Here is a 26611-nt window from a genome sequence, read left to right as displayed (position 1 = left end):
TTTCACCAACTTCCAGTCAAATTAGAACTTTGTTGGAATGACTTCAAATAACCTTTCTTTGAGAAAGGATGTCCCTTCAGCTTGAAACTGTTTCCTAGTCCAGCTTTTATGTCTTAAAAATACAACATTTTCTCATCTGATTGCATCGGCATACTTTCTTTAAATTATTCAGGACACTGTACTTCTGTATTGCTTTGAACAAACATACACACAGAGGGATTATCATATATTTCATTAATAAAATATCAGTCCTCTGATTGAGACTCAAATACTGCTTGCCTGTGTGATTGGCTTCATAATGTCCCTGGTTAGAATAAAGACTGTGTTTCATTTAAGCTGCCAAATACTGAATTCCTCACAAAAGTGACAAAAGCTCAGTCATCAATTTTCTATTTTGTTTTTATTATAACTATGTATGTGTGTGTGAGTGAACAGTGGTTTTATATTAACTGTAGAGCCTCTGTAGATATATACATGCACACACTGTGCATTTATTCAGATTCATAAAGTCCAATCTGTACTTTTAAATATGCCATACACTACATGCATATGATCTGCAAGAGAGCAAGGATAAAAAGGGAGATTCAAAAAAGAGAATTATATATCAATATAGTTAACAGCTTTAGCCTTCTATTTCATTACATGTTAGTATGTCACTCAAGAAATGTAATGTGTTTTACTGCTCATCATTTCCAAGATGGTTGTAATAGTCCCAACTGATTCAGTCAGTTGGACAATTTTATGGCAAGCTCATCTAATTTCTCTATATCTGTATTCAAGTTATCTAGTTCTTCAAAGAATGATTTTGGAATAGATGCATTATATATGCAACTCATCAATCAAAGTCAGCCTAGCCAGCTATCTCTCTACATTTCAATATTGCAATACAGTAGAAATTCATTATCATGCCTGTATCTAAGAACAAATTAAGTATGGTAGAGTAAATTTACTGTATGTCACTATTTGTACTGGTAATAATGATTTCTGGCTGTATATATAAATTTGCACTCTACCAGAGCACTTTATAATGGGCACTTTACAATTTAGCCAAATATTGAATAAAGCAAGAGTCATCAAGTACAATCTTATGGAAGACAGAATGGATTACTGGGTGTGTGTTTGAGAGACAGCGTGTGTATGCCCGTTATACTACAATCTAATGAGTTACAATAATTATAGATAACAGGAAACATGCTTTCTTATTCCACTATTACCTATGATAGGGACCTTTCATTACCACCAAGGAGCCCATGCATACCCAAAACTGAGTGCCCATTTTCAACACCAATTTGGACATGAGGCATAGCGCCATATCTCCTACTGCTGTTTCCTAACAAGAGGATGCTGCTGAGAGTTTGCAAAATATTTCAGCTTCTTTTGGCTTGAAAAATAGGTGATTTCTTACTATTAAATGATTCCTGGTGAATATTACTTAATAATGGGAGCTAGGGCAATAATTATACCTTTAAAAATGTCTTCAACCTTTAGCTAAATGCTCAGTGCTTCAAAGATGGAAACAGATTTGTGAAATGGACTTCTATTTCGTTTTCTAAATCATGAGCACTTCAAAGACTTTGGCAGTCATCTTTTGAATTCACCAAGTCATTTAGACTTCAGAAGGTGTCAGGGCTCTGGAGCAGAAGGCAGCACAGTATGAGTTAATGCCCCTTTTTCTTCATCTGCTTCTATTCAACTACCTTTCCGCTTACCTATCTTCATGACTTGTCATCTCGTCAATAGAGAACATGTGCATTGGTCACACTAAACTTTACATTATTTTTCAAATATGTGTTTCAAAATTATATTGGGAGTTCAAATAATCTCTTACAAGTGATATTGTGAATATAAAGTTTTCAACGGAAAAGTACTAGAAGGATCAAGAAGTGTCATCGGCTTTGTAACAACGAATGAGGTTGAAGTCTTAGCCATTATAGTGATGCTTCTCTGCTGGAAGTCTGAAATGAAGATGAATGTTCGTGTCAGAGAATATGCAGTTGAATTTTTGAATATTTAAACTCTTCTCAGAAGGAATATAGCATCGTGAGTTCTACTCTTCGAAAGTCATCAATTTAGCAGTTAGTTTTTTTTTTTCTGAACTCAGTATATTTGAGAAATGCTGTCATGCTGTCTTTCGACTTCACATGACTTCACTGGAGGTCAGCATTCTGAGGATGACTGTACCTCTTGAGTCATTGGCTAATTTACAAATAAAGCTCACTACTGTTTTAAAAACAGACAGAAAGGGATCTATGCAATTACCTTGAATGATCCAAGTGGATTTAAATCAGAAGCCTCCCTCCGCCTTTCAGCACAAGCTTTCATTGCTGGCGATCTCAATGAACATTTTTCAAATGCAAGTCATTTCTGAAGCAACGTGCATTTATTGATAATCAAGTGCATGCTTTGATTGCCTGTTTGATTTTTTTCCCTGTAGTTAACAGCTTTAATGCTATCTCTACAAAATCTGTTTCTATTCTGTACTGAGAATGTTACATTGGAAAGCCTGCAGGCAATGTAATTATTAACATAATGAAATCCCTTCTTGAATGAACTTTACGTAGTTAGGAGATATTGCAGTAATTTGGAAGAGAAGCAACACAAACTGAGATCGGTTTCCATTATAAGACCACAGGAATCTGACAGGAGTTTGCTTGGAGAAAGCAAATATTACTTGCTCACTTTGGTTTTGGCTTTAATAGGGGATATCTGATAGCTCAATACATGCCCTACTGTGCTAATATTCATGTGATATGTGCTTAAATTTAGAATATCAGTATGAATACACACATTGACATGCCACATATATTTACATAGCACTTATATAAACACATGATACATTAAAATGGTTATTTTTACAGATTAATGAAAATCAGATTCAATTTGAATAGTCAGAAATTTCTTGCCATTTAAAACTGTAAACAATTTGATAAAAAAGAAGTGAGTACAGTAGCAGTATCCTTTATGAACTGCATATTTTCAATTTTGCTTTGTAAAAAATGTACAATGCAGGGAACAGTTTAGGGGCAGAGCAGGTGCTTATAATGCTGGCATCCCAGAGCAGAGTGCCAGTTTGAGTCCTGGAGATTTTTCAAATAAATTAATCTGAAAAAAAGTATTATACATGCAAAGCTGATCTGCATAGCTGGATAATTCTGGTGTTACTCACTGAGAAGCACTGGGAGTTGTTGGCTGTGTGAGGCAGTGTGTGAAGGTGAACAGCACGGATCAATATCATGCTTTGCTTTGAAGTACTCTACACAGGTAAGTCCCACTGGCATTTTTCTCATATAGACAGCCATTACACAGTATCTGCCTCTATTCTTCCTTCTATGTTCTTGGGTTGCCAGTTAGATCATCTCACACACTCTTGTATGAGTGACCTCAGGATACAACGTTTTACTTCCTTTAATCTATTTCTTCAACGGTTTGTTTGGTTTTTTCCATACTCAACTACTTTTCAGGAAATCAGCTGGTCTCCAGATTTTGTGATCATCTGTCTGGTCTGCTCCCTTCTAATTTAGTTCTTGTACACTCACACTGTATTTTTGAAGGCACTTTAATTAACAAATCAGACTAGGAGGAAAGTACATACTTGTTGAGGGATGTGACCCCTTTACTCAACTTCTGATAAAACTAGTCCAGGATCTAGTATCTTTCCTAACAGTAGCAACAACAAAAATTTTAGTAACAATGAATCCGGCTACACATTTGACCTTGCCAATATTGAAATTAATATTCATTATGCAATTCCACTGACATTTATCACCAAAAAGCATCTTTAATGCCCTGACACACACATGCAGGCAAGGAAACCTGGTTGTCTGGTGTCTCAAGCAAGCATCTAAAGGGCTCCTGGTCTGTTGGCTGAACCATGAGGATTAAGTTTATTTTATTTTTAGTATTTAAAGATAAGACATTTATGAAACTCCTGGAAGATTTGGACTTCAGAGAGAGTCGCAGGAAGACAAATAGACTTCAATAATAAATCATCAGTAAGAGGTTGGAAAGTGACTTCAGCGAAACGAATGCTGGTGTACTGCCCTGCGGGAAGGTACTCCTTTGATTTATCTAACTCTACCTCCCTTTTTGTATTTTCATCAGTGCCCTAAAGGGCCACATCAATTGGAAATAAAGGACTTTGGTTGGGGTCATAGGCTATTAATTATGATGTTGATTATAAGTGACATAGGATAAGGGAATTGATAATTAAATGAGCGTTCTTTAGATAACATCCAGACTTTCTTTGAAAAGGGTTAATCATCGCATTTTAATAACTTTGAAATCCAATTTAAAATCTGGTTAGTAACCTCCTTGTCTATCTCTTGCCACAAGCAAAAGCATATAAGCCATAACTGACCATATAAATAAGATATGAGGTATGAATGCATAGATGTATTTTACATTTGCTTGTAGCCCCATTGATAGTGTACAATTGAAATAAGGAAATTAATGGTCATAGTACACATTTTATCTAATTTCTAAAATAGCATTTAAAACATAAATATTAAATGTGTTAAAGGGAATCTTTCTTTATTTTTCATACTCAGATATTTAATGACCTGCATGTATTTTACACTGTGGGTCTACCTCCACTGAAGCAAGCCATATTGACACACATTTGTGATCAGAGGTAACTATATCAAAAATATACAAGGAGACCTCAAAAAGTTGATGGAAAAGGGAATTAACAGTTAAGTTTGATGTAAATATGTTTAAAATTCATGCTAGGTAATTTCATTGCATGCATTTTTTGTCATAACGTTTTTGAAGTTGCCTTCCATGCTATTATGTTTATTTCAACATTCGTGGTTTGGAATGAGGAGAAGTTCAATATTTACAGAAAGATTATGTGAAAGTAGCAACACTGAGATATAGCATGTAAACCAAATCAATCAAGTTGTCGAATTTAAGCAATTTTATGTAATCTAAGTCAGCAAAATGTTGAATCTGTAATTATGTTTTCATTTGTGCGTAATTACATAGTTGAAGCTACTGGAAATAACATTTCGGGGCGCCCCAAGCATTTTGGTAAAATTTTTGGGCTAAACCATGAGTTGATTAATCTCCTTAAAAAATGGAAGAAGCAGTTAGTATTTTTATTTCCTAGTAAGGCAGTATCAGGTGTTGTCAACCAGGATGGACGAGAAAAGGTTGAGATCAGATAGATCATCTATGACAGTGAGTAGAAAGTATGTGTTCAGTGGGCTGCTCAGCAGGTCGGTTACTAAGACATCCCCGACTAACTTCATCTTAACATTGTGGGGATTTAAACATTGTATTGTGGTGTTACTGCTCTTTTCTAAAGTGTCATTAAAATGAGCATCAATTATTTAAAGTATATCATTAAAATAATATGAGTGCCTTTTAGATTTCTCTACAATTATTATGGGTAATCTCAGATTTAAGAAACATAGACTACACACAGATTTATTTGTGTCAGGAATATCATGCAAACCACAATTTCTGGCTCTGATGTTGGTATTAATTTTGCCACATCTAATTCCAAGTTGGATTAGACCAGAATTCTTGCTCACAGGGTATTTTCCAGATACTCAGGGTTACTAAGCTCTGAAGTTGAAAGATTTAATGTAAGGGTACACGGTTAGTCTTCCAAGGTGTAGTTGTTATGACCAAATTATAGATGTTGGCATCTGGGTGCAGGAGAGAGTGAGCATGGGATTTTTATCCAATGAAGGTGAAACAGAGGACACCCAAGTGTGTAGCCAAGTGTTAGAAGCACTTCTCACTGCAGCTTCAACAAACTTATCTCAGTGACTCTGTCCATTTAGCTACTTTCTTAGGCTATCTATGATGCTCCTAGTCCTTAATACCCAGAAAGTGTCATGGTCCTTCAGCCTAAAGAGAAAATCAGAACTTGAGAGTGGATGAAAAAAAAATAGAAGGATATCAAAATGTAATTTTAAGGGCACCACCGCAGATGCCTTTAATACAACATTTTCTTCTTCACTTGAAATGCAAAAGGTGGAATAATTCTTTAAAAAGGTACATTTTATAAGTTAATAATGCATGCATTTGTACACACACACACATTCCATAATCGGTTAGCAATCAACCAGATAAGGCTGACACTTGGTAACAGCCTGTGGAATTTATAGTGCACTAGAATGGGTACAAGATTTTGCCCAATCTCCATAGTTGGAAGCCTTGATGTTACTTGTTTTTGGAAGTAAGGTCAGGACAAATATAATTAGCTAAGATGAGAAAGAGGTAAAAAAAAAAAAAGCTTTTTGCTAACAGCCTTCAAAGACCAAGGTAATACTTCGATTTCCGACTAGGCTTTAGAATAGTAAGGTGATACAGTTCTGTTGCCTTAGGTCACCCATGTTTTAGGTACTTTGCTAGCGGAGCAACAGGAAATTATTTCAGACAGGATGAAACTTATTACACAAGGAAAATTTGAGAACTACTAAGGACAAGAGGGTTCCTCAGGATTACACAGCAAAATAAAGAGCATATTTCAGCATAAAAATCAGATCTTTGTTTAATTTCACTTCCATTTCAGGGGCAGAAAATAGGAGTATTACAAGCTCAATACTCTTCACAGACAACTGTGAATTAGAAACCTAAACATAGGCTTGAGGACCCCACCATTAACACATCTCTGCTGTGCCTGGCCTCAAACGCTCTCAGCATCAAGGATATTCTTCCCAGATATCAGTGGATGCAAGCTACTAGGCACACGTTCTTTATGAATTTAATTACACTGTCAAGAGTAAATCCTCTGGATTTTGTGCTCCAAGTTGATGGAATACACAAGAATCCCTGAGATTTGAAAAGGAGGCAATCGAAGTAATACTTTGACACCCAACCTCTCCTGCTGCAGGTGTGCAGCGGGACCATTCAGCTTCTGGTTCACCCCTGTGCTGACACCCCACTAAAATTCCATCTTCTGTTTAATGAACACAGGCAAAGCCCACACCAGAAAACAACCCGGTTCTGGGACAATGGTGATTTGAGCACCAACTTGGACCATTTGGACCTGACAAATGTGTGAACGACATATGTGCAACACACTGCACGTGTCCACACGGCACATCGATGAGACCCACGCAGACCACAAATATCTTGCAGTTTACTACCTGCAAAAGTCTACGCTTCTCCAACAATGCTTCCTTTTGGTCACCACTGGAAGCTCATTTCCACACTGGCCACTGATCTGGCCATATGTGAGCTTTTCTCTGCTTATTATACTCACAGAACACTGGGCACATTCCTTGTAATTATAATTCCATATGATTAACAACTGAACTTAGAGGCTAATAAAGAATGATATTGTTCCCCACGTTCTTCCTCTCCCCATCCACTCTTATTCTCCAAATGTACACATCTACCTCATTTCTGAGACCCCAAAACCAAAAAAGTAACCTCCTTGTTCTCCCATCCAAAGTGCAACAACAAACGTTGCTGCTCTTACCTTCTCAAAGTAAACTCTGCCACTTGTCAACTGCTGAAAAATTTCCAGAGGCAAATTTAATTAAGCTATAATATTAGCCACCTCTCTATTCTTCTCACTTATAAAATTTGCAAGTAGATCCTATCATTCCCTCCTGCACAGATGCCTCCGTGTTTAGAATCAAATCCAGATTCCTTATCCGGATGCCAAGGATTTCCAAGACTGAGCCCTGCTGCCTCTGGCTCCATCTCTCGCACTCACGCTCACTCGTGCTGATGCGTGCAGCGGCACTTCTCCCTTCTGTACCAGGGTCTTGTCACTTGCCATTTTTGTTCAGCTCTCCCCACATGAATACCCCCTCTGCAAATTTATCCTTCAACAGTCTTCAAAAACACTCCTGACCTCACTGTCTAGGAACATCTCTTTGTTCGTCATTCTCTCTCCCCTTAAGCTGTTTTGTTCTCCTGCATGCTTCATTTCACTGGTTGACTGATCCTATCTCTAAAATATAAGCTGCATGAGGATAAATATTTTTCTATTGCTGGATTCCTAGTGCCAACAGAGCATAGTCCAATGCAGGCATGCAATGAGTATTTACTGAATTAATGAATGGATGACATGATGATGTGCGAACTACGAGGATGAAAAGTCAGCTCCTGCAGGCTAACAGCTGAGGATGTAATTATTCAGAACAGCCTTTTGATGTTTAGATATGCTTAACAAAACTGAAAAGATAAAATAGAAGGAACTTGTATAGCTTAATGGGGAAAGCATTTCAAACTACTACCGTTATACTTAACATTAAGAAATAATTAGAATGAAATAATTTGAGTAGTAGACAACTATAGCAATAACTCCTATTTCTAGAGAACCAACCATATGCCAAAAACGGACTCAATATGTCAATGAATTCTTAGAAAAATAATTTGAAAGTGTGTTACTGCATTCTCATTGAAAATATATTCTTGTAAATTTTATGCTATCCCTAAAGAAAAAGTATATCTGTACTCTGCACCTGATGAATGTGTGGTTTAGAAAAGAAAGCAGTCCAGACAGTAGTGAGTAAAAGAAAAAAAATAATTAAAATGCAATCATTTATGACTAATTTTTTACTGTTGCCTTTAGAAGATCTGGAGTATCAATTCAGAATTTTAACAGGTAAACTGCCAGTGTAAATGGTACATGCATTGACCCTAGCCTTGACTTGCAGTTGATAAAATTCTGACGGGCATGGGAAGGGTAGAAAGGGAAATCTCTGAGCCTAACACCTTTTTCATGAAAAATAAGATTAAAAATGAAGCAAACTCTGTGACCACTTCCTTCCAGAAACCATAGACAACACTGACCACAACCAACTATGACCAGAGGCAGAATATTTCATTCCCTTGAAGCTTTCAGTTTCAACACACAGCAATCTGTACTATCCTTAAATTAACCAAAGATCAAATTCTGCTGTAATCCAGCTTTTTATGAGATGTGTTTTAGGGTTCCTGCAGGGTAGAATTTGGGCTGAAACAGGAAAGCGTGTTCATAGAACAAGGAACTGTTGCGTTTCCTCTACCAACCCCGTGAAGTATTCCTTCTCTAAAATATAAATAACAATTTTCTTAAAACAATAAAATGAAGGACAATCGCATTTAGAGAACTATGGTTTGTCATTGACTTTTTTGTATAATATGTAAGATTTATCACTTTGTAGCAGGCAGACTATAATTTGTAGCTAAAAGAATCCACAAAATAGTAAAGTGATGTACAAGTGTGTGTTGCTTAATTTTGGTTCAGTATTGCATTACACCACTCAATTCCATATTTCATAATGTGATGTTTGCTGAAATACACTAAACTATTTTTGTACTGAATTATAATGCATTTTGTACATTAAATTATGTATGAGAAATTATACAACAAAACACTAATAGCTCATAGCACAAACATTAGGTTTGAAAGGAAGAAACAAATTTGATCCCATAGTTTTGTTTAGAGCAATTTATTTCACAGATGCATTTTCATCAAGCAATTTATTTCTAAATTTTTTGACAGTTCTGTTTTAATGCCCGTGTCTCCTTCAAAATTCTTCCTGGAACTGAATGCCCAATCTAAAATCAAATAATGAAGAGAGCTAACAGAAGTACTTGAAAGACAATGAACTTGGGTGACATCACTGTTTAACCCAAGCAACTAGTACGTTTTGCTCCTCTCCTTCACCTGAAGTTTGAAAGGTGCATTCATTCTAAAAATGTGAGAACATATTAAAGTAACCGGAATATCTGTTTAGGTCTAGGTTCTTCTCAAAACAATTATTGATGCCAGCGTGGTAGCTCAACGGGCTGATCTTCTACCTTACAGTGTGGGCATCCCAAATGGATGCAGGTTTTTGTCCTGGGTGCTCCAATCCAGATCCAGCTCCTTGAATCTAGCCTGGCAAATTGGCAGAGGATGGCTCAAATCCTGAGACCCCTGAACCACATAAGAGATCTGTAAGAACCTCTTGGCTTGGTTTCCATTAAGTTCTGACCATTGTGGCCATTCTGGGAGTAAACTAGCAGACAGATTTCTTTCTCTATTTCCCCTTCTCTCTGTAAGATCTGCTCATTGGAATGTGTAGTTAACATTCTGAATACTCAAGGGGACCAAGTTTACTGAGTATCAATGAATGGGGTTTGCTTCAAGCAATTTCCAATAGACGGTTAGTTCCTTGGGAGGACAGTGTTTGATTTGTATCTGTCACCAGCATATGTCTAGATTGCTGTTGTCTGGTAAGATATTTTACAGTTATGTTTACAGTCTCAGTCCTGTCCGGATATAACAGATATTAGCCATAGGTGAATGAGACTGAGGCAGTTTTCTATGTCTTAGTTTTACTTTGATTTTAATTGCCCTGCACAGTTGAAATATTGTTATGTACTGAGAAAGAGAATTTTAAATCTTATTTGAATATATTAAAGTTAACAGACATGTCTAGTCGGGAATGGCTCTGCCAATCAGTGTAAATCTAGAACTTAACACCAACTAATTGTTTCAAGAATGAACTTCATTCATTTAAATGAAACACAACACAATTTTTTTAAACTCGGAGAGTTCTGATTATCCTTACTCCTTCTATTAATACACATCATCATAGAAAAATAACGTGACTGATTGACTATTAAATCCAAATAATTTCCCTAAACTGTCTATTTCTTTGAAAGCCAAACCAGATTTCTTGCTTCTCATTTTAAATTTGTAATATCTGAAAACATAACTTGTTTTGACAGACTTTACATAATGTGTCAGTATGTGATCAAATAGGATATATTGTCCAGCCATCCATGTGACTGCATAAATCACTCCCAATGAGTCAAGTTTGATTTCATCATCATCGTCATTGCAAATATTCACTCAAGTCACCATAAAGTACAGGTATCCACTGGAAGAAAAGCTCAAGTGATCAAAGAAATGATCTGGACAAAACTGTGATCAATTTGGCTCGCTTAATATACAGGATTGTGCTTCAATAAGCACAGCGGGCATTTTTCTTCCACACATGAAGTGCAACTGCAACTAGCATTTTTTTTTAACCAGGCAGCTATACATAAAATGCCTAAGTGGTTACATATTTCTGAAAATAGTATTGTTTTCTGATCATAAGACTTCAAAATTGAATCACAGATACAAAGACACATATTAGTTGAAATTAGAGAGAAAGCCATTCTACAGCAATTTAACAAATAATCAGGAAAGACTAATTATATATATATGTGTGTGTGTGCAGATATTATATGCATATATAATGTGTATATACACTATGTATAGAGAATATATTAATCAAACCAGTTTCCAAGTGCAAATTCATATAGTATAAAATATGCAATTCTACATATATATCTTATAGAATATATAATTATATGCATAATTATTATGTATATTATGTATTGGTTATTATATATTGCATATAATATACCATTCTACAGCAACTGGACAAATCAGGGAGGATTAATTATATATATACATATATATTTATACATACATAGAATCTTAATCAAGCCAGTTTCCAAATGCAAATAAATTATTTAGCTTTATTTACCTAAGTTATCAGTCTTTTGAGTAGCCAACTTTGCTTATAAGCTGTGCGCAGCTGAAATGATGTTCTCAAGTGATTCTGTTGCAGTCAAGGAATTTTTGCTTACTCAGTGCCTTGACTATCAGGTTTACCACATTCTTTTTCATCTTCTCAACTTACAGAGAGTAAGCTATATCTTCACTCAAAAGTTTAAGAAAATCAGAGTCTCAACAGTTACAATTTTCTTCTAGGATACATGCAGTGATATTTAGAAACATGAATTTGGTCTCTCTATAACAATCATATATCGACTACCAGAAATTAAAAACAAAAATTCCAGGGAAGGAGGGGAAAAGCAAACTGAGCCACTCCTGCAGTTGTTATGTTGTGAAGTCACTCCAGGAAGACTTATTCACTGAAGGGAAGGCTTTCACGCATCAACTTAGTGAAGAACATGCAATAGGCTCAGAACATTCCTCACAACTCGTAAATATAAAACGATTCTGTAGATAATTGAGTTGTGGTCTAGCAAATAGGCTTGTCATTCAAACTCAAAGTTTCAAGCCTGTATGTGGTCTATTTTAACATCCTTTACAATTAAATTAGCTTGCCGGTGTCTTAAAGGCCCCCAAATAATAATTCAAAAACTCACCACATGTGGTATGAAAAGATTAGACAAGTCTTAAGCAGATGGAGACTTAAATCCTAGCTGATAATACAGTGGAGAAATTATACATCGTAAAGGCCGGGAGAAAGCACATGGGATTAAAAACAGGAAGATATAATCAAAAGACAGAGACCTCCGTATAAATCAAGGCTTCCTATTGTAGATTATTTCATACACTGCATTTTGGACTGTTGATCTTTTAAATGATTACTATAACACATATACACTTTTAGAAACAGTTTCTGGGTTATTTATATTTCGCATATATGTTGTATCAGGTTTTCTTCCTCATGCATATGGTTTTCATAATAGATATTTTCAAATAAAAAAAACCTTGAAATTCAATTTGCAATGTAATTTTAGCATACAATCACCACGTCACACCTGGGAAAACAGTGGTAAAAGATGCCTCAAACTAACATAACCTAATGAGACCCATTCTGTAAAGATCATACTATCTGGGAGAGAAATATGGATGGAAAGGATTTTATCTTCCTTTTGCCATAAATCCTGACACTCTAGTCAACCAGAGCAGAGGGCCCTTTCACCACCTCTAAAAACACAGAATCATGTGCAAAGGAGAGAGAGAAAGATCAGAGAAAAAAACCAAAAAGAAGGAAAATAAAGAGGTTGAAAAACAGACATACATAACCCCAGGGTTGCCACACCTTCCTAGCCACTGCAGTATTACCGAGCAGGCTTGGAGAAGATAAAGGGCTCCTCATTCTTGTTATATTTTCAAGTTGTCAAATGGTACTCGGTGTTAACAACAGAAGACAAAATGTACATGCTGTAACCATTAGTCATGATGATATAATTTATTTATCCATAATAAAGACAGCAAGCAAGCTACACAGTACACTTCATATAAATAAATTGAAGGAAGTGGGTGCTTTGCATATTTAAAGGGTATTTTGAATGCCTTATTTATGTAGCTGAAGTGCTCCTCTCTGCATATCTACTCAGTGAGAGGTGAATTGTCCAACAACGATGCTCAATGGAACAGAATCAAGTTATGGTGCACATAAACGACTCACAAAGGAAATGATTCTTATCCACGGAGTGCTGAGAACAAGGATATCGAATACACACAGGGTGTTATTTCAAGTCAAAATATCATTAACATTCCATGGCTGTTAGCATTGCCCTTGATAAAAACTATTTCAGCAGTTTATCATGTTTGTAAAGTATAAAGGTTCTTCATTTTCATTTTCTGGATAAAAGATCACTTAAATGCGACAACACCAGCAGCAAAGAGCATGCTATATTCAATCTGCTTTTTTAGCTGCTGCTGTGTTTTTTCATCGTTGATGCTAATTGTTCAGCAAGATAAATGTTTATAAAGATCAGAGTCAAGTGAGATCCTCTGCCCCAACTCCTCATGCAGCACAGAGGTGACCGTCCTTGTAGCAGAAGCCCGATTCGAGAAGGTGCCTGTACTGTTAAATATTTTTTTAAAGTATCTAGGTTATATGCTACAGTCCCCACAAGCAAGAGGCTTTGAACAAATCTCTGTTTATATTCCACTTAAAACCTTCTCATGTATTTCTTTCATTACTCTTGTCTATGTACAAAATTAGCTTCACTAAGAAGTTTCTGAGATCCTTAAGTATATGCTCTGGTAGTATGCCTCAGGTATTCTAGGACAGTGCTGGACACAAACTAAATGATAATAAATGTAGCCACAAATCGAATCACATAACTGAGTATGTTTCATAAAGTTATGCCTACTTGAATGCTACTAAAAATTATTCACTCCAATTGGCAAAATTAATTACATCAAATAGTATAATGTGCATGTCATTAGTATGTTTTGAATCAAATTAAGTACTTTCAGTATTCATATTCAAAAAGGTGAATATACTGATCCTTGGCTTTTAATTGCCATTAAAGAAAAAAACATAAATGCTGTATATTGCTTTTTATTTTTTAGTTAATGCTTAAAAATGACATTGGTAGAAGAAAAATAATGTTTATCAAAAACATAATGACGTTATGAACAAACTAAAACCATTTGGGGCCAATATGAGCATCAGGAAATGAAGAATTCACATAATCCACATAAAACAGATTTCCTGAAAATGATCTTTTTAAGTTTAAATCCCAATACCAGGAATTAAATTATTTTTATAGAATTTTGAGTGTTTTTTATACTGTCTGTATGCAAGATGATGCAAGCCATTAAAACATACATGTGCTGACCGAATTTGTTCTACTAAATTTTAATGATTAAAAATACCCAATACTCATGAACACTGCTGATTTTATATGTATAAACTATGTAGAGTAAGTAATTATGAAATTGATGATTCAATTGTTATAAGGTTTTAGACATTGATAAGTGGAAATTGGTATTATCTAGTGTTTTAGATCCAAACAGCAACCACACATTCTTAACTGGAGGAAGTGGCAGCTGGAGGAGCTTCAGAGCGTACCCGAGAGGCCCCGGGCCCTTCGAGGACTGTGCTCACAGAGCCACAAGGCTTTCCTCTAGTTGTCTCATAATTTTTAATAAATCTTACCAAGGCCTTGTTGCTTTTCTTTATACTGTCCTGCAAGTTATTTAGCTGTCAGAAATGACATTTTCCAAATTTATTTATTAACATGCTTTTAAAGTTGTTATCTGAAGTTTGTATTTCTATGAGACAAATCTTTTAAGACCTGTAAAATCAGGCTGTCTCCCCCGTGTCCTATGACTACCTTTTCCAAATTTGTTATCATTTTGCTTTTGCACCCTGGTCTATGTGAAGACAGAACACAGATTTTTTTTTTCCAAGCTAGAGCATGAAACACTACTCAGCTGGTGCAAACTCATCCCTCTTCGTCAACATGTTGATTTAAATCACCCATGAATTGCAAAGAGCATTTTGTCAGAGTTATCAATGCAAGTATGTCTAATCTCTACTTCACTTTCCTCCAAAAGTAAGTGACTTGGAGATTCAACATTTACTTATGTAAAACAAATAGGAAAAAGGTAGTTACCATTTTTAAAATAAAGGAGATAGATGCAATCAGACATCTAAACTATGCAGGTTTATGACAACTTATAACTCACTGGATGTAGACTTTGTATTAGAATATCTTAAATCTTTCCAATTAGAAGAAAATTTTAAGAAGCCAGTGCTTTGGCTTTTTCCACATAAACTCCAGTTCAGCTCCTTGGCTCCTCGAGGCTCCATTTCTGATGCAATTCCTTGCTAATGCAACTGCAAAGGCAGTGGGAGGTGGCCTACGTGGTATGGACCCTGCCACTCATGAGGAAGACTGATACGGGGGACAGGCTCCTGACTTCAACCTACCTAAGTTCTATCCATCATGGCCATTTGGGGAGTGAACCAGCAGATGGAAGATCGCTGTGTGTCTCTTTCATCTGACATTTGAACAAAATACATCTTTTAAAAGAAATGTGTATATATGTACACATATATATCCTCCCCAAAATGTCCATAGTTGGAGCATGCATCCAGGAGAAAAATCCAGTTCTTTCACATATATAACAGAAACCCATTGGCGTAAGCCATCAACTGAAGCCTCTAAGGATCTGCCTTAGCAAGAAAGTAGAATTGGGAGCCAGAGCTGTGACTCAAGTGAAGGTCCTTTGATATGAATTGCTTATATTATAACTGGCAGTTTAAATGCTAGGCCAAAATGACCACAACATTTTAAAGCTGACAAACTATTCAACCATAATACATCTTTTTAAAGTGAGATTACAAGTCATTTTAAAAAATGTTTAAGGTCTACTCACATTCAGGCTGGGTAGCCACCTTGATGGGTTGGGAACTTTCTCCTGGCCCCCACTCGTTGTAGGCCACCACTCGGAAGGTGTACATGGCTTCTGGCTTTAGGTTGCCCACAGTCAGCTGTAGAGAACCAGGCTGGGTTGTATTCAGTGCTCGCTCCCTAGGAAACAGAGTTCATAAAAAACATTATCCCCAAATTAATACTTTCAACAAAAATCTTTAATCACTGTGTAAGAATCAAGAGGTGAAACAAAGGATCAGGAATTGATTTCATTGTTAAAATTCGAGTGCCCCTTCCTAGTGTTTCTTTGTGGTATTTGGAAAACTCAAAAGCTTTCTGCACATGCTTGCCCATGCCTGCTTTTTTCACCAAGTTCATTATTCTGGTGCACAGAGAACACAAACCGGACAATTTTAAGTCATGCAACTGGGCAGGCTCAGAAGAACCAACCTGATTCCTAGGAACAGTGGGACTCAGTGGGCCTGGAATGCAGAAACTCAAGTCCTTTAAGAGATAAGGTAATGGGTGGACAAGGAAATCTGGAGCCTGACCGTATCTTACTAGCCCCTATCCTCAGTGGGCCCATATCTGGCCCCTTGGATGAGAGTTTGAATCCCCAATATATTTGCATGACAGCGTCTCCTACCGGAATGATTCAACTTCCAGATTCCAAATCACGGAGGCAGATTTCATGAATGCCATCTGCCATGTTGGCTCAACATGTCCCATAACTAACCCTCTTTTCAAAGGACCCACGTCACACATGGGTCTTATGTGAATAGCACAATAAACCTATATTGCTCAGTAGCAAAGCTGACCTTGGAATTTAACATGAAATCTGTGAGGTTGCCTATAAGCAATGAGGGTTTAGGGGAGTTCAAGATTATGTGATTGTTTCCGAAATTTGTGAACAACTTTTCCCTTGATGCTTCATAATTTAAAATTCAGAATCCATGATAAGCCAAGAGCTATTAAAATAAGAAGAAACATCTGGAATATAGACAGGAAGAAGCATTTTGTAAACATCTGCTAATGGCAGAACTCAAGGTTTCAATTATTCAACAAATTGGTCTCCATCAGTATTGCCTACAAAGGCATTTATGCATTTTATTTCTCATTACACAAAAGTAAAATTCAGATGCTACGTGTTCCTAGATACGGAGCTGAGCTCACATTCACCACAATGAGTGAGAGGAGGTAAGTTTGTTTCAGCCTGAAAAGAGACTGTAACATATCAGCCAGCCTGGTTTCTCAAGGCATTTGCAAATACTCTAAAAGAATGTATCAATTACAAAGGTCCTTCCTATTGTGCACAGATGAATGTACCTGCTAATGATGCTGGAGTTTATGACACATATTCAGAAAAGATGAAATCTATGGCTACAGATGATGACATTTAAGAAATAATGACTACTAAACACATTCTGAAAGATACAAGATTCTAAAGCTTCCAGAAACTCTACATGTCCTCATTGACCTTAATCATAAAATCGGTTGAAGTGAATGAAGAGACTCCTAAACTACTTCACTATTTCTTAAAATGTGTATTTCTCCATAGTCTCTTAATCCCTCAGTGTAAATTTCAATTTACTCATCCAGTTTTGTTTTGAAAATAAATTGGAATTTATTTTTCTGCCAGGAACAAGTAGGTTTCTTAAAAAATTATCTTACAGTGGTAAAAACACTGCAAAATTTACCACTTTAATAAACTCTAAATGTATAGTCAAGTAAGGTTAATATAATTTCACTGTTGTGCAACAGATTGCAACAGATTTCATCTTGCAAAACTGAAACTCTATACATATTAAAGAGAAATCAGTACTTATCCTTACTCCACACCTTGCACATATCATTCTACTTGCTGTTTCTATGAATTTCAGAATTCTAGAAGCCCCACAGAAATGGAATGACATAGCAGTACTCTGACTTCATATCAAGCATTCAGTATCTCTGTGGTAGCAAACTTGAAGACTCTCCTTCCTTTTAAGTGAATAATTTTCCATTGTATTTAATGTATCACATTTAAGATATACTCCTGTGTGAATGGATTTTTAGGAGGTTTCGATATTTTTGCTACTATGAATGGGGCTGTTATAAACATGAATGTGCAAATGTATTTATAAGATGTTGATTTCAGACATTTAGAATATATCAGCAGACACTGAATCACACTGTAATTTTATTTTTAATAATTTGAGGAAATGGCATAATTTATGTAGTCTCTACACTACTTCACATTTCCACCAAAAATATACCACGATTATAATATCCCCGTATCTTCTACAGTGCTTCTTTTCTGTTTATTTTTTATAATAGCCATGTTAATGGGTATAATAAAATCACTTTTCTGGGGGGGGGGGAGTTAATTTACATACCTGAAAGGCAAGGAAAAGAGAGGGAGCAGGAGGTGGAGAGAGGGGAGGGAGGGGGAACAGAGGATGGCAGATGAGATTCAGAGGTCACTCATCCGCTGTTTCACGCCTCAAATGCCCTCTGTCGGCCAGGAACAAAATCCGGTCTCCCACATGAGTGGCAGGGAAACTATTTAAGACATTATTATTGTCTCCCAAGATATGTCATTGGAAGGATGCCAATGCTTAGAGTGGAACCAGAACTTGATTAACTGCTTTTATATGACAAGTGGGTGTCCCAAACCACACCTTAACACCTATGACAAACACTTACATCAATAAACCACGTAAAAAGATTCGGCTCACTTTATTTCAAAGGGCAGAAGGGAGGAAGAGAACGGGAGAGGGAGCAGGAGAGGTCTTACACCCTGTTTACCCGCAAGGATCTGTAACAGAGCTGGGCCGGGCTGAGGCTCCTAGAATGCTGTCCAGAACCCTGGCAAGAGTGCCAACAGCCCAAGTGCTGCCCTCATTAGCCACTGCTCCCAGAGTTCTCATATCCCAGAAAGCTGGATCACAGCAGCCACACACTTTGATAAGGAATGTGGACACCTTAGACTTTTTTTCTGTAAACTACATGGAATCAGTTTTCTTTGCATTAATATCACAGAAATGAGAGAATTGATGAGAACTGTACAGGAGTAATTACTATGGATTTGCTGTGACCCTGGAAATCTAACGTGTTAAATTACTTTTTAAAAAAATGGAAATAATGAAGCACAAGACATTTAGTGAACTAGTTAAAACACAGCTTCAAATTCATTTTTTTTCAGAAAAAAAGTAAAACAAAGTTTAGAAATTACATATACATATATATTCCAAATGTGACTGAAGCTCCTGAAACTGGTGGGATTATTTTTGAATCCAAGTAGCACATTAGCCACTATACAAATGCTCAACCAATCTACAAAGTGACCTTCAAAAAAAACACAATTTAATTGTTTGTCTTACTGTGTGTGGCTCATAAGCAGAGGCAGGAGTTTTGCACTTTATCCTTTTCTAGCACAGAGGTTTCTACAAAGGGTGTCTTGTCCCGCTCTTTGATATCAATAGGGTGGTTCTATTATAATTGTATGGATGCAGAAATGAGGATTTAGAGCAATATGATTTTTTTAAAGAATTCAGTTACTTGACCTTACTGGGATGACATTTGGAGCTCTACCCTCTAAAGGCAGTACATACATCATTCCATAGTCATTGGGAAAGCAAAGAGCCTATCTGTATGGGCGATACTTTGGGATGAAGACATGAGGCTCCAAAGGGGAAGAACAGATAATGGACATGTAGATAGCCATACAGATGAATATGTCATCTTTTGTGAATAGGGTCTATGGTTATGGTACGTTTTCTAAATCATCCAAAGTCCATTTTGTATTCCAAAATTCTTAGACATCTATAAGGAAAAACAGATTTTATAACTAATTTTATGCCTTAAAATTAAGGGATAGTTTATTAAATCATTTGAATATATTTGAATAAAAAACTGTGTTTCAGTTCATGCTGCCATAATACATTGTCATTTTATTAAAGAAAATGTGAATTTACCCAGATAAGGTTGTTCATATTCAAAAATGAAAAATATCAATAACGTAAAAATCAAGATGCTAGATTGTATCACAAAGAAGATTTTTAGCTTTTCATACTATCCATCAGCTCAGAACAATATTCCAAATAAATAGTCACATACCCGCACACAGAAAGTAATATGCACTGGTGTGGGCAATCAACATTTTTTCAATCTTAAGAAAAAGTGTAAACAATACATCTTTCAAAAATACTTTCATGGTATTGATCTGTGAAACAATCTAAGCGGGTATACTTTGTTCTGCAAACAACTCCAGGATAAGTCGGCTTCCACATCTCCAACCACGTACTATTCTTGCTGAAATTACTACTAGTTTTTTCACTATAACTTTAAATTGTAAACAATGATCATTCTAATTTCATTCGTCATTTTCAGAAATTTTCAAATCAGGTCATATCAAGATATCATGCATATTCAGGGATGCACTCAGTGCTTGCATACAAGCCTATGGTTGCTATTTTTTAGTTTCTTGTTAATTTATCTGAGCCCCAGATCCCTCAGGCGTAAAACAAGTGTGCTTGGAACATTCTCATGACAAATTCTGCAAGAATTAATAATGAGCTACATGTAAACCACTAAAGCAACCGCATGGCCTCTGAGAAGAGATACTGAGTTTTCCATACATGGTAGTTGCTGCTGTCATTTTAACTACCGTGCTAGTTTAAATATCTTGATAGGAGTGGGTGCTGTGTAAGAGTCAAGAAACTGCATGGATGCCTGTATTTTGTATGGAAGTGCCTATGTCTGAGTCCCAGCATTATTTTCATTGCACGTTCCTGGAGGTGCCGGCTCAAGTACTTGGGTCTCAGGCTTGGATTGAGTTCCTGACTCTGACTTAAGCCTGGCTCAATCCCAGGTATTGTGAGCATTCTTTCAAATAAAAAAAATCAGCAAATGCATAAATAAATAAATGTCATGAAAATGTGCTCCTGAGCCAAAGAAGTTCTTCTACATAATAGTTAGAATGAGGACTCCAGGGCCAATGCAATAGCTCAGCTGGCTAATCCTTGCCTACTAAGCCAGCACCCCTTAGCATGCCAGTTCATGTCCAAGTTGCTCCACTTCCAATTCAGCCCCTTGTTTATGGCCTGGGAAATCAGTTAAGGATGGCCCAATGCCTTGGGACCCTGCACCCACATCAGAGACCCGGAAAAAGCTCTTGGTTCCTGGCTTCAGGTCTGCTCAATTCTGGCCATTGTACACAGTGGGGAGTGAATCAACAGATGAAAGATTTTTGTCTCTCTTTCTAGAACTCTACCCTTCCAAGAAAAATAAATTTTTAAAAAACAAGCAAAAAAGAACGAGGATTCTGGATGTACACATTAACAAGATGTATAATCCTCCCAAAGAAACTTCATAAAACTATTTCACCGATCATTGGTCCCATTGTTCCCCCAAACAAATCTTTTACTGATATTTTCTATTAGTTGAACTGTATTTAAACATAAACAGAAGTTATAACTGGAGCATACTGGACAATTCCAATAACAGAACTAGCAATCTTTTCCAAACCCGAGACCTTGCTGAGAGGGACAGAGAAGGACCAGGGATCCCATCAGTTCTGCAGCACAGGTGTATAACCCCATGATGCTGACGTCCCCTCTGGTGAGTGAGCTCCCGCTGCTATGCTTTTCTTTGTTTCCTTAAGTCCTACTGAGGCAGCATCCAACTGCATGCTGGAAAAATGGTCCCTCATGTCATGGCTTCCTTCACAACATGTTCAGTTGCACACTGCAACTGTTCCCAGGAGGCCTTCCGTCACCCTTGTCAGGATTTAATAGCTGTCAACAAAACATTGCAAGACATTTCCCAACAGGTAGATAAAAGCTGAGTCTGCAAGGACAGCTTATTGCATTGGATTCCTCTGGTCCCATAATATTCCTACACCAGCACTGAGGCAGTGAGAACATAAGGAATTTCTTTGTACTAACTACAGTACACACTCCCCTAGAGATGCGCAGACTAACACACTGAGTTCTGGGGAAAACAGCATGGTGGACGTTAGAGGTTTTCCCAGTTGCTGTTGGGGTGTCCTGCCCCTTGTATCAGCTGCATTGGGGAGAGCAGCAATGCCCCAGGCATCTTGCCTCTCGGTGAAGTTCTCTCCTTTGAATCAGGAAGTCTGATGACATCTTGGGTGCACAGACCTCAGTGGTAGTCTACCGCACCAGGCAGATGGTCAGACAAAACATTTCTACTGTGCTTGTTCTTCCCAGTTCTCACTTGACAGTGTATCAATCAAAATTTAGGATCAAGTAAAGGGTGCAGGACATGTTTACCTTCTAGAATTTTTATTGAAAATCCATTCATTGAAAAATCCATAGATTATCAAAAAGATGAAGTCTGTTGACTTCTACTGATGAAAAATGCCCTCTTTGACTTCCACAAGTAGACTCCACATAGGTAGCGGATAAGAAGCATTTCGTTCAGGTTCTCTAGTTCTAGGTGTATTGGCGCAATGTATCTACTTATGCTGCCGGAGCATTTGACCGATGACAGTAATACTTTCCACTTTACTGATATGTCAGTGTCACAGCAGTGGTGAAGTCTGGACTAGGAAGTCAAACAACAGCCATGAAACGTACCCCTGTGTAAGTTGAACTGGACTTGCCTACTTAGAACTGGTCCCTGTTCCAAGTGTGTCCCCATGTCTTGTATTATAAGTACAGCTTGGCAGTACTTTTTAATTTTCTGTTCTTAGTACCTTCTAATTTTTATTGACAAAGATATTCTCTTGATACACCTTGTCTGTGAACTCTATGCCTACAATCTAGCACTGGCTGCCACTCTATAGCCAGCATAGATTTATTTGGGGAGAAGTTGCAAAGACCTGCATGGTTTGGATCAACTCTAGGCACATTCAATCACAATTACTCAGGCTGGACCACACACCTACATCTTGGCCTCTCCATGCATTTCCTATTCTGCCTGTCCTTTCTTTGGTTTTATCTGGTTATTACGGGCTTGGTGTGACTTCTTACTTACACTCACTTTTCGATATGGCAAAATCTTGTTTCAAGTGAAGTTCAATTTGAATCCAACTCAATAAAATATACTGGCAAAGCTCTCCTAACATCATTTGCTGCGATTCTAGCAGCATTAAACACTGTCTCTTTTGGTATTTTTGCTCTTTTTACATCTACTGTACCACAAATCATATTGCATTAATTAGCACGTCTGTCTCTTTGACTTGTGAGTTATTTTTGGAAAAAAAAAGCCATATTACATTCATATTTTATTCTTAGCATATAAAACCACTAAAGAATTACTTCATCACTGGCACTTGTTTTTAAACCAATGCATGAGAAAACTGTATTAAGACCAACAAAAAAATCTTCAGTGTGATCTTACAAATTTCTAGAGAACTGGGTTAAATTCCCTGTTTCATCTTAGTGTATTTGGGCAATTTTTGACATATTATTGTACCTTTCTGTTTGTTATTTGAACATTCAGAAAGTGGAATGTACCCAAAGAAGTTTTTCTACTTACACATTCTTTAATGGAAATAGAATATCACCTGTCTTTTTCTGAAGAATTCAACTGGATTCAACATTTAGGTTTTACACCTCAGAAGTAAATAGAGTTTACATAGTAAGCAGGACCCAGCTTCTCTGTGGAACCCCTGAGGGAACATATGTAAGTATATATTTTAAGCAAATACATATTGTCTCACCTAAGTGAACCAGAGTGCCAATATTGAGCTCCAACCGTGAGTTGAGTAGCCAACACCATCTTGAGGCGTTAACCTCCTAATGTGTTTGAAGCAGAAAGAATTGCAGTAATTTTTTGTAGGGAAAGAACTGTTACTTTATGGAAATATTTTTAGCATCTTTTTAACTCAATCTACTTTCCTTTTTCTTTCTCTAGTGAGTGCAAGAATGGTGTAACAATGAAAACATTTCAAACCTGAAATATGGTGTCTACTAGAAAAGACTAAAAGTGATAACCATGACTGTATAAATGTATTCCTTTTTTTATATAAATGTATTCCTTACCACCTCAGAACAAGGGAGTTTGGAATTAGCACCGTAAAAAATGTAAAAAAAAAATAAAATAAAATAACGTCACTGCCAGAATAGAGCATAACAAACCCGAATATTATATTATGCTCCTAATGAGAGGCATTTCTACTAAATTTTGGTTAAAATTTCTGGTTTTGTGTTTTCTGGAATTGTTAAAAACCTGGACCAAGGAATGGGCTTCCATCCATCCTACATGCTAGCTTCCTTCCACATGCAATGTCTGAACCCTGCTTTAAAGTGCTGATCATCCAAAACCACTAACAGGCTTTCAGAGGCACTAGTGGATTCTCCATTAATTCCACTACAGTCCAAGACCCACATTAGCTCAAGTGCACTTGTTTACAAATTGTTGATCAAGTAAATAATGGTGGGTGTATAGGTGGCTAGTGCTTATTGAAGTCCAGTTTTGTTTCCGAAATGCATTAAATCCGTTGGAAGAATAAAATGACTATTTTGTCATCCAATTATCTAAACACATTTTAATAGAGATGGGATAAAAAAGCAGAATAGGATTCTGGGAGGAGAGCTAGTTAAACTGAACTTTAATCTAGGGCCAGTGTGGTGCTTCAGATCCTGAGTCACGTCTTCATGGAAAACAAGTTCTCTGCTGCAGAGCTTTCAAATCTGAAGAGCAAGGGAAAGATACGTAAATACCATATTGCAAAAATAATGCATGGAAAATTTGGAAATGAATGTTCCATGTCAATCGTAAAGAGCTGGCTTCTAATTCTGAACTGGTCTCTAATCCTGAGCAAAGGTTTTTCTGCGGCAGAATAAGACGATATAAGGCATATAGGGCTACAAGGGGCGAGATTCCATCCAATGTTTGTTCTGACGAAAGACTGTGCATGATCTTGAACAACACAGGGGATATCTTGCAACCTTCAGGATTTATGTGCAAAATGAAGATGCCAGTTCCTTGTGTGCCTACTTCACTGCACTGCTCTGGGGATTAAATGGAATGATACTTACAAAAGTGTATTAATTCTCTCACGAATCTCCCAGCACAGTTTTTATGTAGACCTTTTCAGAAATATCTTATCCTTTGTGTGATAAAAAAGGTCACTGAACTAGAAACCCTCCATTTAAATCCTGAATCAGGATTTAGCTAGTTTTGAGGCTTTTTCAGTGTTATTTTCTATCTTTCTGAACATACTGTGGCATGCCCATCGGCAGAATGGAGATTATCAAACTGCCTTAGCTGGAGATGATCATCCTTGTATTTTAGTTCTTTCAACTTCCATCTCATGTGCTCACTACACTACAAACAATGGGGGATTTTGAATGCGCTAGGCAAAGGGCATCATTTTCTCATTTATACTCATCCGAGTCTCATATATCACATATTCTTATTATCCCACCCAAGGAAACAAAATCACCAACACTTTTCTTAGACCACACAACTGTCGAGGTTGTGAGCCAGCGTGTAAGCCAACGTAGTTCAATTCCAGGAACTCACAGTTTTGGCCTTTTGGCTATATGCTGTCACACCCTATAAATAATTTGGAATTAATGAATTTACCAATGTAAGAATTTAAAATCATCTTACATATATAATAAGCTCACTAGTGTATCTTCATAATGGTAAATGATGGTAATGAAATTAGCCCAGAAGTCAGAAAAATCAATAGATAGAAATCAACATAAAATGTGATTTTAAAACCTCATTTTATGCAAACAAGGTTTTATCCAATAAATGACCAGGAAACTAAAAATAACTTCCTCAGCTTTAGCCCTGCATTAAATCCCGATTCTTGGATTTTCAAGCCGAATCACAGAGGCACAAACTTCTTCAGGCCTCATCTTGATAATGTTTTATGATGATTGCAATCTATACTAGTTGCTGAGCCTGGCATGTGGCACAGTAAGTGCTCAATAAATGTTTGCTGTCATTCTTGATTCAGTTTTGTTTCCCTGAGCATGGCACTGACTTCTCCTCTGAGCATCTCTCCATGGAACACCTTAACTGGCTGGCATTTGGATTATTGTGTCAAAGATCATGTTCAGATCTAACGAAGTTTCAGGGACCAGGGAGTGATGGCTGAATATCTGTAAAGCAATCGCTTTCCTTTGAATGGTATCTTCATGCAGTAGAATTAATGCTACATTCAGACTTATGAAACAAAAGCATCTGAGGGGCTGGATAAAAAATATGAATTATTGCACTTGCATTATTGACACAATTATCTGTTCAGACAGATTAATGATCAACTGAGTTAGGGTTATTTGCCTGACGTATTTATTGCTAATCTGAGGCTAATGTTCAATCCACTTCCTTTTAAAAAGCTAGTGTCAAAAAAGCTACATTTACCTGCGTGGGAAACCAACATCACCACTAACTGCTCAGGGACGCATGGCATGAGCTTTCTCTAGATGACAGCCAGAAAATGCAAATGGACTTGGAATCAAGTTTCAATTTTAACTTTTAACTACTTTTTTCAATAAAACAAATGTTCTCAGATTGTATTTAGCTTTTGTTCATCTTCCTCAGGAATAATTTATTACCCACGGAAAATATATTAAGAATAGTCCATGTGTCTTTCTGCCACCTTTATCACATCCATTGTGATTAGTGCATGTGTAAACGAAACGCATCCCTTGGCCTTCAGCACCTTAGCAAGAAGAATGAATCTTAAATCACCACAGAGGAAATACACAGATATTCAACAAAATGCAAAGTACGAAAGAAGCTACAAATGTCATGATAGAGTGAAGGGGGAATATAATAG

At 36.8% G+C, this 26611-nt stretch overlaps 1 protein-coding gene across 1 annotated transcript in view; it reads right to left on the bottom strand.

Annotated features, from left to right (window-relative positions):
* The window catches only part of DCC (DCC netrin 1 receptor), an 891673-nt gene that overhangs the window by 224798 nt on the left and 640264 nt on the right, over window positions 1–26611 (bottom strand). Inside the window, exon 9 of the mRNA XM_040984736.1 lies at window positions 15869–16023. Within this exon, the coding sequence (XP_040840670.1) occupies window positions 15869–16023 (155 nt within the window). The remainder of the gene's footprint in view (window positions 1–15868; window positions 16024–26611) is intronic.

Source organism: Ochotona curzoniae, unplaced genomic scaffold (genome assembly GCF_017591425.1).
Source record: "Ochotona curzoniae isolate NIBS_2020 unplaced genomic scaffold, NIBS_Ocur_1.0 contig_43, whole genome shotgun sequence".
NCBI lineage: Eukaryota > Metazoa > Chordata > Mammalia > Lagomorpha > Ochotonidae > Ochotona > Ochotona curzoniae.
This window is presented reverse-complemented; position numbering and strand designations above follow the sequence as displayed.